The 16772-nt window shown below is 36.0% G+C and overlaps 1 protein-coding gene across 2 annotated transcripts in view; it reads left to right on the forward strand.

Moving 5' to 3' along the window:
- Positions 1-16772, forward strand: part of LOC150106481 (protein neuralized-like) — a 174262-nt gene that overhangs the window by 150638 nt on the left and 6852 nt on the right. For both annotated transcript variants that reach the window (XM_090393147.1, XM_090393148.1), the window contains exon 6: positions 3742-3885. In XM_090393147.1, coding sequence (XP_090249273.1) covers positions 3742-3885 — 144 coding nt within the window. The remainder of the gene's footprint in view (positions 1-3741; positions 3886-16772) is intronic.

Raw genomic sequence — 16772 nt, forward strand, 5'->3', positions numbered from 1 at the left:
TTGCATGGAAAATTTCAACATTATTATTGGCTACAACTATTCGACATTCTCACGGTATCTATCATACCTTGCCTTGAACTCGCTCACTGTCATAGCACCACAACAGACTCTGCCAGCTTATTCCACTCGTTTACCACTCTAAAAGTAAAGAACCCAGCTCTAACACCCTTGCTAACCACACTCTTGCCCAGCTTCCATAGGTATCCCCATGTTCTCCCACCACCAGTCCTGATCTCAAAAATATCCTCTGAATTAATCCTGTAGAATCCTTTTAGCAATTTGAATGTCTCAATCATATCTCCCCTTTTCCGCCTATCAACTAGTTTCTGCAACCCACAAATCTTCAACCTGTTCTCATATGGTTTATTCCATAGACCTGCTATCATCTTAGTCACTCGCCTCTGGATCCTCTCCACGTCCTTCCCATCAAGAAGGAACCGAGGTGACCAAATCTGGGCACAGTAGTCGAGATGAGGTCTCATCAGGGCTCGGTACAGAGGTACAATAACTTGCTTGTCTCTGCTCGTCAAGGTATTTTTCAACAACCAAGTGAGTTGATGAGCTGATTTAGCTACTTTTGCAATGTAAACTTCATCTCCCTATCCACCAACACTCCCAAGTCCCTGGCCTCATCAATCTCTTGGAGTACAGTTACACCAATGTGTTGTATACTGCTGTCAATCTTTTCACCCCAAAATTTTCACCTTACATTTTGTCACATTAAATTGACATCCATTCTCCTTAGCCCAGATCTCCAATCAATCTAAGTCATCCTGCAAGACTTTGACATCTTCTGCATTCACTATCGCCCTACCCAACTTTGCATCATCAGCGAACAAATGAACTGTTCCACTTAGATCCTTCCCTATATCGTTAATGAACAGATTAAACAGCAGTGGTCCAAGAACAGAACCCTGCGGCACACCACTAGTCACAGGCCGTCTTTTGGACTCTACTCCTGAATAAACTACTCTTTGATATCTCTCCCTCAACCACCCACCTATCCATCTCACCAACCCTATATCCATTCCCATATGTTGTAGTTTACGGATTAGAATTCCATGTGGTATCCTGTCAAACACTTTTGCCAGGTCCAGCAATCATTTTCATCAATCCATTCCTGTATTTTTCCCTTGACTACTTTCTCCAAGACCTTGACGATGACTCCTGATATGCTGATCGGTCGGTAATTTGCCACCATAGTCTTGGCTCCTCCTTTATGCAGTGAAACTATTTTCCCCTCCTTCCATGCCCTCGGGACCAAACCAGACCCGAGACTAAGATTAAACAACATGGTCAAGGGCACTGATAATTCCTTAGCCGCTTCACGCAAGACCCGTGCTGGTATACCATCCAATCCCATAGATGTATTCACATTAAGGTTCTCTAATAGACTATTCACCTCCACTTCATTCATCACAATTCCCATATAAACTAATGGTTCCTTCATTTTTTCAATGTCACCACCTGGATGATATACTTTTGCAAAGTGCGCACTCAGTAACTCCACTATATCGACTAGTTCCGTGACCTTACTATCGTCATTCCTTAAAATCATTTTGCCATGTACAGTTTTTTTCTTGCTTGCAGCATATTGAAAGAACTGTTTGGGATTCTCTTTTGCTTGCATAGCAAGTTTCCTTTCATAATCCACTTTTGCTGTTTTTACCACACTCGTTACCCTTCTGGCCTGCACTTTATACCGTTCAAGTGCCTGCAGGTCACCCTTTTCTTTAAATTCCCTCTACAGTTGTTTCTTTTTTTTGCAGCTCAAGCTTAATGGTGTTATTCATCCATTTAACCCCTACTTGTTTAATATTCGAACCCTAGGTATACAATCAGCCATAACCTCCTGTAAATGCTCCTTGACCACTTTCCATGCTCTATCGACGTCCAGCCCTTGCAGTTGTACATGCCATGGTACTGATCCAGGCAATCTCCTAAGCTTGTCAAACTTGCCAGCACGGTAATTCCACATATACCCTGTCTTAATCAAAAATTCCACACCTTTAGCCACCTCCCAGGTCAAGACCTTATGATCACTCTCACTAATAGGTGGCAACATGGTCATATTCTTTACAGTCAAATTGTGAGATGTTATTACCAGGTCAAGCACTCTCACACCTCTAGTATTTTCAATTACATGCTGTCTCAGATAGTTATCCCTTAATAATTGAATAAAATCCATTTCCTTCCTCACATGTGTCCTCTCCTCCTTCCAATCAATGTTACCATAGTTGAAATCCCCCATAATAATTACCCTCCTTCCACTCATTTCATCAATTTGTTTATGCATATTATCTCCACCATCTATTCCATCACCTGGTCTATAGCAGCACCCAACTGTATATTTTATTCTTCCAGGCTCAATTTCACACCAAATAGCCTCAAATGAGCTCCTCTCAATATCCTGCAATACAACTTCAATTCTCCTTGGCTGCAGTTCATCAGCTATCATCAATAACACCCCTCCTCCCATTTTATTCTCTCTGTCCCTCCTAAACACACTATAATCTACACATTCTATCCCACTAACTATATCATCTTCCATCAGCCATGGTTCACTAATGCCAATAACCTGTGGCCAGGAAGAGCCAATCAAGGCCAAAAATTCTTCTTTCTTGTTCCTAATACTCCTGGCATTAGTATACATGATCCCTTTGTCCCACCCCTATCTTGATGCGTTATACAATTCATAATTCTACGCAATAAAAATAAACTTAATTATACAAGGTTTTTCAAATTTTATGTTTATACTGTTCTTTTAACTCATTTCTCAAAAAAATATTTAAATTTACCTGGTAATATATCAACAGAATAGAATTGCATATTTATTCTTTTATTCCGTCGCCCAGTTGTGTACCCAAAAATTCTAGGTGGTTGTTGTTATTATTTGACGGACGCCTTCATGGAATCTGAAGACTCATTGCAGGAGACCTAAACTATCCACACAATCTATCATACCTCTATTTGAACCCATTAACAGACATAGTATTAACAACTAACTCTGACAACCCATTCTATTCATTCACAACTCTGCAAGTGAAAAATCTAGTCCTCACATTCCTACTAACCACACTTTTACTCAACTTCTAGGGATGACCTCTTGTTCTGCTCCTTCAAGCCAACTACTGAACATTTTCCCTGCATCCTATAAAAAAAACCTTTAAGCAACTTATGTTTCTATCGTATCCACTCATTTTTGCCTATCAACGAACTTCTTCAGTCCACACACCCTCGATCTATCCTCATAGGGAACAATTATAAGGAGCTTATTACGGAGGAAGGTCAAAAAAAAAAAAAAAGTGGTTACTCTTTAATGTACTGAAACAATTCATTGAAAACAATGTATGAAACAAAATATCACTTCATTAAAAATAAATAAAAATGACAGGTGCTATGTAATTTTCAACAGTATGAAATACAGTAGGTGTTCATATGTTTAGTAATTTATTTCACTGTGGTCACTTTCATTATATATTATATTATATCAGTGACATCGCGAGCTCATTTCGGTTTTTAAATTTTTTCTTTGTAAGTCAGTATATGAATTGCTAAGAGGAGATGTTTCCTGCTAGCGATTGATATACTGACTTACCAACTTTTTTTTTGTAAAGTGTATATTTCTTAAGAAGCCTAACTGTAAACATCTTGTGTTTTTTGTTTAATATCTTAAAGTATTTTTCAAACAATCATTTACTACAAAATGTTAAGCACTGGAATTTTTTACATTGGCTATAGGCTCCATGACTGAATCAGCTAATCTACAGAATATTACAAATCAAGAATCAGGAAGGACAAGTCCTGTAAATGGATCTTCAGCTCCAGAGCTAAAAGTTAACTTGCCTCCAGATAAAGCTGATGTACTTCGAGCTATAACTGATGGTAAGATTTATGTATATGTATAATATAAATACATATATTATATACATATGTGCAGATGAAGAGGAATTGATCGTTTGTCTTAAACTTGCATTATTGATATATTGACAATCTGGGTACTCTTCCCCCCACCCATTTCTTGAAAAATTTTTAGTTTGACAGTTCAGTTCTTTGAACTTTCCAACTGAAATGACCATCTAATGTTACCTGATTGAGGGCTTCCTTATGTTTGAACCCAAAATTTTGAATAGTCTGCAAGTACTTCTTGTTTAAAGATAGTTAATTGATGCTGGCATTGAATTTTTATGGTGATTATTAATGGTGTGCTATATCACTTTCTTTCTATGTTGCAATTTTTTAATATTATACAAGCAGCTTTGGATCTGTATGGTTCTGGATGAGAGGATATATGGTCCTTGGTAGGACAAAATATATGTTATGCTGGTATATTAATATATTTCTAGTATAACTTCAATGTCTCAGAAATTTCTTTTACAGATGTCACATTATCATAGTGAAACTGTTTCTTCCTCCCTATATTCTTTACTGGTCTGTTGTGGAAGTTAAATTATCCTTTTAATGATTCCATGTGTACAGCCATTATGACAAAATAATCTTCTGTTTAGATTTTTTACTTGATTTAGTAGTTGGTTAGTTACAGAATTTTGGTGTTGTAGCTAAGATGTGTATATATATATCATTTGTTCGGCTGTTGTTCAGTACTGGCGTTCACGAGAGACTGCAAGCACGCACTCACCAAACAATGCCACGATTGAAAGAATAACTTAAATGTAACTACAACGTGTTTTCATGTTAATTATGTACTGCAATTTTTTTCTGTGTTTCTCAGTTTTTTAAACTTCAGTGTTTTTATTGCTGTTTCCCATTTTTAAAAGACACCTGAAGAAGGCTGTCAAAAGCCGAAACTAGTAGTGTGTTATACCATTAAAACCTTACAATTATTCTCGGTTTCAGTCATTCAATTCTCTTTATACAAATGTATCAAAACAGCCTAGTCAATGTTCCTCAATACATATATATATATATATATATAGTAAACAAAACATAATGCCATACTGCTGAATGAAGTATTTATTTTTTTTTTCGGGGGGGGGGGGGGGGGGTTCTCATTGGAAATAGCAAACAATTGTTTTCAGTTTTGCATATGAATTTTATTCTTAGTGTTAGATCATTAAATTAAGTCTCTGAATGTCTGGCTTCCTGCTGATGAGCCCTCAGTAAATGATGGAACAATTCTGAGAAGAGACTTATTATAATGAAAGGCAGTATACACTCTTTAGTGAACTTAGATTTGCATTGTGGTGAATATTTAGGATTGAGGATTGCATTCTTGTCAAGATATCTGGATTTCAAATATTTAATATGAATAAGTAACAAGCATTGAGTAATGTCATATATGAATAAGCAACTTATGAACATTGAGAAATATAAATAACAAACATATGCTGTTTACTGTAGAGAATAATTTGGGTTTATGAAAAGAGAATGGTTATACCACAATACTGCTGGACTTAGTCAAAGCATTTAACAGGATTCACATGCAAGATTGTTATATAAACTCAAATGTCTAAAATAAACTTGTGATGGGGATAGGATAGTGGCTGACTGTTGGGTATCAGGTGATGTGTGGAGGTACTGCGTCTGAGAGAATGAAAGCAGCCAGTGATGTACCAAAGCATTTGGTATGTGGGCCATTGTTATTTCTATCTATATGTTCACTGGGCATCTACAGATGCCATATGGTCACTCTGATGCTCGGTGATGTGCCAACCAGGCCTTGCCATGTAGTCCTGTCGTTTTCTTTTCTGGCGGCCTCAACTCTCTGAAGATCAGTCACTCCACACACACACACACACACACCATCCATCCATCTCATTGATGGTCTACCCCTTCCTCTTTTTCCAGGAACTTTTACCTTCTATTACTGTTCTGAGAAGTCCCCCCCTTCCATCCTTTCTATGTGTCCAAAATATTTTAACTTTCTTCTATCAATATCCTTAACGAGTCTTAAAGTTCTACTGATCTTTTCTAACACCCATTCATTTGTATGCCTATCAGTATATGATATCCTCAACAGCCTTCTATAACACCACATCTCAAAAGCAGATATCCGTTTCTTATCTGACTTCTTTAGGTTCCAAGTCTCACATCCATAAGTCGCTGTTGGAAAAACAACTGCACCCAAAATCCTCAACTTTGTTCCCATGGAGATAGATCCATCCTTCCAGATTTTAGACAGGTCTCTGACTGTTGTTTTAGACATTCCTAACCTTCTTCTATTATAGTAGCATTTGTACTAAAAAAATAAGATTGCGCAATCCTTACTTGGATTTTGGCCCATAAGTGATTGGATAATTGCATTAAAACTTGCAGCTCAACTTTTAATATTTTTATTGCCCAAATATATGCATCTTCTTCTGATTATCCAGATGAAGATGTAGAATGTTTCTATGAAGGCATTCAAAATGCACTTAATCAGATGACATAACTATCATTATGGGAGATCTAAATGCTAAAGTAGGCTCAAAAAAGATCTCTTCCTGCATGGGAAACCAGGGCCTGGGACATAGAAGTCCAAGAGGAGAAAGATTAATACAGTTCTGCAAAGAAAACAATCTGGTAATAGCAAATACTTTATTTAGCCACCCTCCTAGAAGACTTTACACATGGAAAAGTCCCGGAGACAGCTGTAGGACTTTTCCAGATTGACTATATAATGATAAAAAAAAAAGATTCCGGAATAACATCTTACAAGCCAAAGCATACCCAGGAGCTGATATTGGATCAGACCACAACCCTGTGGTCATTAAAGCAGCAATAAAATTAAAGAAAACAATGAAACCTATAAACATAGAAAAAATGTGATCTTGGCTCCCTTAAAAATCAAGAAATGCAAGATAAATTTTTAAAGGAACTGGCACAATCCACTGCTGTTAATGTTCCTGATTCCACCAAATATCCTTACCCTAAAGATGAGATTGAGGATAGATGGCAGAAATTTTAAGAGAGCATTAAAAAAAAGGCAGTAAAACAATTCCCAAATTTGAGAAGAAAACGAGTAAACCCTGGATGAATGACAAGATACTGAAAATGATGGAGGAAAGAAAGAAACAAACACAAAAATTGTCCTGAATACAAGAACTTAAATAAGGAGATCAGGAAATATAGGATTGCAAAAGAACTATGGCTCAACAACAAATGCAAGGAAAATTGAACTTCTGGACAAAAAGCACAAAACCAGAGAACATTGTGAAAAAGTTAGGGAGCTAACTAGCAAATCTTGCAAAAGGATAGGCTCTCATTGCATTGAGGATACCAGTGGAAACATCTTAATGAAGAAAGACAAAATAAGGGCTAGATGGGTAGAATATTCAAAGAAACTCTATAATCATGATAGAATAGATAGGCCAATGCAAGAAGATTTGGAGGGCCTACTATTCTTACCTGGGAAGTAACAAATGCCATTAGGAAACTGAGACCAGGAAAAGCTCCAGGAATGGATGGAATTATGGCAGAATATCTAAAGGCTTTAGACGATAAGGCTAAGATCACTGACTGACATATGTAACAAAATATATGAAACTGGACACCTGCCAAAAGATTTTAAGCACTCCTACCAATACCTAAAAAAAATCGAAGACAATCAAATGTGAAGAGTACAGAACAATCATTCAGATAGCAAAAATTATGTTATATATCATCCTAGAAAGAAATAAACATAAAATCAAAATGGAAATTAATGAAACACAATCTGGTTTTCAAGCAAATTAAGGAACTAGAGAAGGACTCTTCAACATTAGAACTATTATAGAAAGATATCTGGAGAAGCAGAAAGAAGTCTACTTATGTTTTATTGACTACACAAAGGCCTTTGACAATATGCAACATGAACAACTAATCAAATGCATCAGAAATTTAAGAGTAGATGGTAAAGATACCAGATTACTGATAAATCTATATTGGGAGCAAACTGCCTCAATAAAAATATCAGGAGAAATCTCGGAAGAATTCCCAGTAAAGAAGGGTGTCAGAAAGGCTGTATTCTTTCTCCTATATTGTTTAACCTCTATACTGAAAATATCTTCCAGCAATTAGAAGAATTTAAAGGAGTCAGCACAGGAGGCAGGAATATAAACAACTTAAGATATGCAAATGCTACAGTACTGCTAGCTGAAAATAAAAAAAGATCTTCAAAACCTACTAGAAGAGACGCTGAAGCTGAGTGAAAAATATGGACTTAATTTCAACTTCAAAAAAACTGAAACCATGCTGATAAACAAGAGAAAAAAGGAAAATACCCGATATAAGTATTAAGATCAGAGGAAATACTTTAGATCAAGTAGAGAGTTATATATATATTTGGGTCAACTAATTACAGAGAATGGAAAGTGTGATAAGGAAATATTAAGAAAAATAGAAATTGCTAGATCAAACTTCATTAACATGAAAACATTCTGACCTCAAGGGAAATTCACACAAAAACAAGAATTAGGCTGTCCAAATGCTACGTATGGTCAACACTGCTATATGGAGAAGAAATCTGGACAATATCAAAATATTGCGAAAATAAACTAAAAGCCATCGAGATGTGGATCCTCAGAAGAATTCTTAGAATCCCATGGACTGCCAAAAAAACTAGTTTAGAAATATTAGAGAGAGATGATTGGAGAAGATAGGAATCTGTTGAAAACCACCTACCTTGGTCACATACTAAGGTATGAATCCCTACAAAAAACACTTCTAGAAGGAATGATACAAGGAAAAAAAAGAAGAGGAAGACAAAGAACAGATTGGATGAGAAATATTGACTGGACCTTTTTGTCCTATGAAGAATGCAAAAGAGAAGCACAAAAACCGTACATGGTGGAAGCTCATGGTAGTCAACCTCCTGGAAGGAGATGACATCTTACAAGACAAGAACCATCTTCTGAACAGCAATTTTTCACATTAATAATGGATCCCAGGCACTCAAACTTGCTGACTTCCTTAATGGAGAAAGAACTGAGGAAGTCAGCACTCAAACTTGCTGACTTCCTCAGTTCTTTCTCCATTAAGGTACACTTGTTTCTCAAGAGCTTCTCTGTTTGTATTTCCTTTGAGAACCATAATCTTTGTCTTGCTAGAATTGAGTTGAAGTCCTCTGTTGTTACTGATCTTGTTAACTTTGTCAAGAATTAGTCCTAGTTCTTCCATGTCATTACAAAGGCGTACTGTATTATCAGCATACCTCAGATTACTGATCAATCTATTTCCTATCCTAATTCCTTTACTGATCTCATCCGATGCCTCACGCATGATGTCCTCCACATATATACTAAACAAGTGAGGAAAAAGTAAACATGCTTGCCTAATTCCTTTTCCAACTTGAAGTCAATCCAACACCTGTTCTTACTGTGGCTTCTTGCTCCCTGTACAAGTAGGCTATCAACCTGATAGTGTGCTGAGGAAAACCCATTCTTTTCATTACTTCCCACAGTTTCACATGCTGAACACAGTCAAAAGCTTTAGAGTAGTCTAAGAAACACATTACCAGAGGGAGTCTAATTCTTTATATTTTTCTATAGTCTGTCTAAGGCAAAGGATCTGATCTCTGGTGCCCTTACCTTTCTTAAAACCTGCTTGTTCCTTGGGCATCTCTGCCTCAACTTTGGCCTCAATCCTATTTAGCATGATCTTCAATAAAATTTTGCTTGCATGAGATATTAAACTAATAGTTCTATAGTTCTTGCATGCCTTCATATCACCTTTCTCATATAGTGGTATGAAAACCGACTTCTTCCAGTCTCTAGGCCATGAGCCTGTCTCCCATATCCTTATAATCAATCTATGAAACACTCTTATCCTTCCATCTCCTCTGGCTTTAATTAACTCTGCTGGGATTTCATCTGCACCCGGGGCCTTATTGCTGTTAAGCTGCTTAACTGCTCTTTCAACTTGATGCCTAAGTGGAGGAGGTTCCAAATCAAATTTTTCCTGGTGAGGTTCCAAATCAAATTTTTCTTGGTGAGAGGGCTCCACATTTTCTTTATCCACTCTGCTGTATACAGTATTCTTTCTATCTGTTTTTGATTTCCAACTCTTCTGTTAGTAATGCTCCATTCCTGTTTTTGATGACATTCAATTTAGGCTTAAAGTTGTGCTTTAAGTCAGGAACTAAATAAAACATCCTTTTATAATTGTGCCTCCTCATCTGGAACTCTATCTCTTTACATTTATTAGTATAGAACTTTTCCTTGTCATGCTTGATGGCTGTTCTGACCTCTCTACGTAATCATCTCTTGTATTCTTCAGTCCCTGTGTCTCTTTGTTTTTCCGATCGCCTTCTTTTGATTAGTTCCCATGTTGAATCTGATATCCATGGGTCTCTTGGTCTTCTTATTGGGCCGAGATACTTCTTTGCTGTATCTTGTATTATTACCTTGACTCCTTCCCAAAGCATTTCTGGTGAGTTCTCCTCATTGGTCTTCAAAAAATCATCCAACCGAGTTGATGTTTCTTCTGTAAATCCACAAGGAATTACTCTAACATCCAATCTAGTGGGATGTGCCTGACCTGGAAGTTTTCGGAGTCTTAGTCTTACTTTAGCTCTTACTAGCTGATGGTCTGTACCACAATCTGCTCCAGGACAAGTATGCACATCAGAGATGCTCGTCTTCCACTGCTGGATAGCCAGGATATAATCAATCTGGTGCCTTGACCTATTAATGTTAGATTTCCAAGTATAGGCCCGTCGTGGATGTTTCTGGAAGCAGGTATTGGTAATAACTAATCTGTTAGCACGGGAATTCCAACAATCTTTCACCACGGGTGTTATGTTCACCCAAACCGAACATGCCACACTCCGGCCTGACTTTCATACTCTTTCTCACTTTTGCATTTAAGTCCCCTAAGATGTAAAGTATGTCTCTCCTTGGTAGGCAGTCCAAAACAGTTTGTAAGTTTTCATAGAATTCCTCACTTTCTCCTTCAGGCCTAAACCTGAAGAAGAGAGTGTGGGGTGCATAAACTACCACAATTGATATATTGGTAGGCTGAGCCTTAATTCTAATAGAAAGTATCCTTTAATGGGATTATAACCAAGAAGGCTTCTTGCCTGAGCTGTTTTCAGTATCACAGCTACCCCGTGATGTTTTGAGTCACAACCTGAGTAAATAAATAGCTTACCATACTGTCTTTTGAAGTGACCTCCATTCCATCTGGTCTCTGTAATTCCCAGGATGTCAATTTTATACCTATCCATCTCTTTACAGACAATCTCAAGAGTACCCATCTGTAGACTCCGAACATTTCATGTGCCTATGTAAAATTCTCTTCTAAGATTAATTTTATACCTTCTGTGTTGCTCATTCACAGTATCACTGACTTTTGATGGAGACTGTAATATACTTCTCGAACGGGACCCTCTGCCTAAGCCCTGAATGCAGTTCTAATTATTCTATGCAACAACCGATGCAGCAGCACAAGCATATTAGCTTCTGTCACATGCTGCTGAAGGAAATTGGCCTACAATAGCTCACTAAATTTGGCTTCATTCTTATGAGATTCCACTGCTATACAATCAATGTTCAGATATTTAAAGTCGCCCATAATGATTACTCGTTTCATACCCATCATGTTTATTTGGTAATGAATTTTGTCATCACTACCAACCATTCCACTAGGTCCATAACATCCCTGTGTAATTTGATCTTTTTTTTTTTTTTGTGTGTTGTTCCCACTAACAAAATTTTGTAATCAACCAGTAGTATATTTGTACAGCAGTGGTAGAATAAGGATTTTCTTTTTCCATTTTATTAATTTTATATATTTTTTTGTATTTTAATTTATTTTTTGCAGAATCCAGAAACCTTGCTCTTGAGACCAAACATGCAACTTTTTTTCAAGTCACTTCAAGCCTCCAATAAGTGGAGCAGTGGTCTGACAGATGATGAAATTCATCTCCCACCTAAAGACAATCATGCCCTTTTCAGGATTCTAACTCACAGCCTGTTGGTTGAAGAGCAGATATTGATGGTTACTCAAGCCATCAATATCTGCTCTCCAACCAACAGATATTGATGGTTACTCAAGCCAACTGGCCAGCAGACTAATTGCCACATGGAAAATTGTTACTAGTATTACAGTCATAGCTCTCTACCCTGGCTGATCTCAAATCATTCACTATCATTAGCAGCACATTTCTCCTCTCCTATCCTGTGTATCCTTAAAAATACCTGTTCCCTTTATACCTGATGGCGAGAACTGGCTATCAAAAGCAGATATATTAATGCATGCAGTGTGAGGCGCTCAATGTATTGATGAAGGTAACAGTCTGTTTCCCTTGTTTTTGATACTCCTGACATTCGAGTATAGACATAAGTTACCTGCATACATTTTTTGTGTATATTCACTTCTGTGTAGCCCAGTTTTGGACAACATGCTGATGTTTATTCTTATGTAATGCCTTACTTATGCAGACATCTTCGCACATGCTTAATATTTCTGAACTGGAGAAACACAATTGTTCTTTCCTGCTACTTCAAACTCATACCATGGTAAATATTACATCATTAAGGTCAGATTTCGATAATTTGATGTTGCTCTTCTCAGAAATAGAACAATATATAGATATACTAGTATTAAGTGAAATATGGATCAAGCAACTTGAAATTGACTGATATTCTCTTGTTTATTACAGTACTTTTCATGACTGTCAGGATTATAACTGTTCAGGTGGATTAATACTGTACACTAAGAAAAATACTGTTATCCATATAAATTGGAATGAAACTGAAAATCTGAAACTGTGTTGAATATGACACAGTAATGAATGTACTCATATTTGCTATATACTGTGTTCACGATGGCTCAGTTGATATATTTTTAATTGACAATACCCTAAAGGTGTTGAACCATAAGAATATTATACTAGTGGGTATTAATTTGGATTTATATAAGAATAAGAGCAAAACTGAAGGATATAAAAATATATTATCTTCATATAGATGGCAATATGAGAGAAGCAAACAATTCACGTTGTATTGATCACATATTTATAAGAAATGTCCTATGAGGTAGGCTCTGCAATTTATTTTAGCAGTATAACAGATCGTCACTCTATACTATTGCTTCTATCTCTACTGAATAGTAGTGATATGAGCTGTGCTAGTAATGAAAACATCGAAACTAGCATAAATTATAATACAGGGTATCCACATTGAACCTCCCTAGTTTCAAAGAATGGTAAAAAATCAAAATGCAGAAATATGTCAAGTTTAGGTTATTCAAATGTTCCAAAGATTCTACAAGTTTCATCTAGAATTTTTTTTTACAAAAACTTGGTGATTTCAACACCATGGTCCATACACTTAAGTAGTAGTAGTAGTAACAAGTTTAAACTAGGGAGGTCCAATGCGGAACCCTGTACATTTGAGAAATGTATAAGAAATTATCAAATACTGCACAATTATATCTTAAATGTAAATCAGTGATATGAGGAATTCATCAAAATAATTAAATATGCAGATAACAAATCACAATATATATCATCACATACAATGGAATACTGATGAACTAAAAATATTAGGATGAAAGAAAAGTTATATAATAAACATAGGAAGAATCCTTACAATTTAGATGAAAGTTTTTTCACTGGGTTATACTATAAATTAAATATGCCAAGAAATAATATTCTTGGTTTTAATTACTCAAATTAAGTGGATATTGAATCCAACATTATTTCCGAGCCGAATATGAAATGTTGGATAATATCCTTGTTGGATTCAATATCCACTTAATTTGAGTAATTTTGCATTGCCGAAATGAAGCCTTTTGGCTCTCTTTTTCAGTAATTCTTAGTTTTAATCCTTTATCCAAGTGTAAGTGAGAGCAAGCAGTGTGAATGAATTCAACAATAAGTATGATAACTGGTGTGTGTAGTATGTGGCCTCCCTCGATGAGTCTCTGACTCTCTGGATGTCTCTCTTAATAATAATAGTAAGCAAAGTTTGCACATGAAGTGACTTGACGATTGGGCGACTCATATATAGAGGCTAATGACTCCACATCACTTGCCTTGGTATCCCATAATGCAAAGCACATATCCTTATGGAGATGTATAATGCTATGCATTATGGGAAGGGTCACTCATACCGATTTCGACCTTTGTTGAGGTCTCATCAGTGTGAGCTGGACTCAGAAGTGATACCAAGGTTGAAGTGAACTTTATTTGCTTACACTTGGATAAAGGATTAAATCAAGAATATTATTTTTTTGGCATCTTTAATTTACCTTACAATTTAATGTTTGAAAATGCCTATAAAAATTTTGTTAAATGCATTAAGAATCAAATAACAAAAGAAAACTATCTCCTAATAAAATTTTCTTTGTGTGAATGATAAAAGTAAAGAATGGAAGTTGGTAAATATCATAATTGGCAATAAAAAACAGAAAAAATGAATTCTGAGAGGGCAATGATGTCACCATTATTCTTACTGAAGTGAATAAAAACTCTTTACTAACTACTGTAGTAGTGATTTTGATCTGACAGACAGGGCAAAGTATGCGAATCACCTACTGTGGATAAAATATTCAATGTATCTATATGCAGTAAATGAGGATGAAGTGAAGAATGTATTTTGATTTTAAAAGGGGGGGGATGAGTTATGATAATATAAATGTCCAAAAGCTGCATATTATAATTAAACTAGTTAAAGTTCTTTACACACAAATAAATATTTTGAAGATGGGAAATTTATAGAACACTTACAGGTTGCTTTAGTTCTTCCATCATTTAAAGGCGGTAACAGAAATGAAATTAGAAATGACAGTCCCATATTAATATTATCTACAGCCTCAAAGTTTATTGATATCTTTAAAAAAATAAATAACTAAATTCCATATCCTTTTAGGCACCTAATCAGTATGAGTTTGGATCCAAATGACTGAATATGGAAAAAGCACTATTGGAGTTCATAAAACAATTTATAGCGGTATAAATATAGCGCTATAAATAGAGAATTGTATATGGCAGCCATTTTTCTAAAGCGTTTGACTGTGCATCATGATTACTCCTTTCGAAAATGTCTACATATGGCATTAGAGGTGTTAAAATGATTGGTTCAAATCTTATTTAAATAACAGAAAACAATATATCAGCTATGGGACCTTCAATGGCACAACAAAAATAATAAATACAGAGTACCACAGGTTTCAGTGCTAGAACCTATTCTATTTTTAATATATGTAAATGATCTGTGTGAGTACAAACTTTTTGCAAAATGATATCGTATGCTGATGACACGGCATTAATATACATGAAATTACCCTTGGGGATTTAGAAAACAGGATTAACTGTGCTATGCTGAAACTAAATAATTCATTTAGCAATAACGTCTTAAAATTAATACAGATAAAACTAAATACAGTCATTCCTCTACTTATGTCGGTGTTCCGTTTCATCTGACAGGATGTAAGTCGATACATTAAATCAACAGAGTTATATAGTGGTTAGGGACTTAATCATAATAAGTATACTGTCATTTTAATTTTTAAACCTTATGAAACTGTACTGTGCGTTACTGCCACTATAAAACAGGAGATTAATCACCCAAATCTTCCTCCACAATTACATCTTCATCACCTTCCCTATGTGAAGGACCAGGCTGTGGCTCTTTTGGTGTAACCTTTTTTTTTTATTTATTAAATTGTCCAGTGTGCTTTGCTTATTGCTCTTCTTCTTTTCATCATAAATTTGTTTATGTTTATAGCAAGCAAACACATCATGTACTTTACTTTCTACTAATAAGTAGCATTCAACATTGGGGGTCCATGTCTTCAGCCATTTTGAGAACATAGCTGACTGCAGAGAACATTTCTGCAAGAACCTTCACTGTAAATTGTTTAACCACCTCTTCTTGTTTCTCTTTTCCCTCTTCCTTTTCTTGTTCTTCCTCCAGTTCGACAAATTCTTCGTTGTGCCACTAACATCAGGGGCACTTACTATGAGTTGAACTGTGTCATCATCATTCACTTCAAGATTTGAATTGTTTGCTAGGCCCAGTGTCACACTCAGGATTTAATCTTGGAGAGGGCTGAGCACTAAGATTTAATCTTGGGGGTTGCGAGTTGAGTAGACGATTGAGAATACACACTATGCATTGCATACGAACTATGACTGAGCATCTGCAGTGATCGCCAATACATGATACCTGTGATCTCTGGCCCAGCTCGGGTAAATGAAGTAGCACCTGAGCATTACTTCATTTGCCTTGCGTTCACAGCGGCCAGGATTCACGAGAGCTATAGGGTATTCCCACCTTATGTGACTGCTAATTCATAAGTAGCATAGAAATAGAAGACACGACACAACATAAATAAAAAAAATGAATTTTAATTAGGAAAAGATTTTTGGAAATTTTTCTAATGTTTTTTCCTTTTTTGAGGGGTCCCTCCCTGGGTGCACCAATGGCTAGGCCCACTATTTCTTCACCCAATTTACAAAGGTCTTCATTTTTTTCAAAACTTCCAAAATCATGCACAAACCTTTTAAAATCTTTTTCCATATGCTACTCATACATTGACCTCTCAATGTATACCACTCATACAGTGATAGGTCACTTTGTCCCAAGCCACAGCAATATTTTTAATAGCATGATAAATATTGAATGCTTACCAGAATTGCACGAAAGTGATAATTTTCTTCAGTGGCAGAAATGGCTTCTGACAAAGTTTTAATTTAATTTAATGGTTAAAGATTTAAAGATTAAAAAATAATTTAAAGATTTAATGGTTATAATGCTAATGGGTATGCACTTTTGGTTCAGGTCCTTTATCCATGATGCAAGTAGCTTTCCATATCACTGATAGGCCCTTGTCGTTGCTTCGTCACT

This window comes from Typopeltis vanoorti, chromosome 5, assembly GCF_054136105.1.
Source record: "Typopeltis vanoorti isolate ZY-2024b chromosome 5, IOZ_Tvanoo_1.0, whole genome shotgun sequence".
NCBI lineage: Eukaryota > Metazoa > Arthropoda > Arachnida > Uropygi > Thelyphonidae > Typopeltis > Typopeltis vanoorti.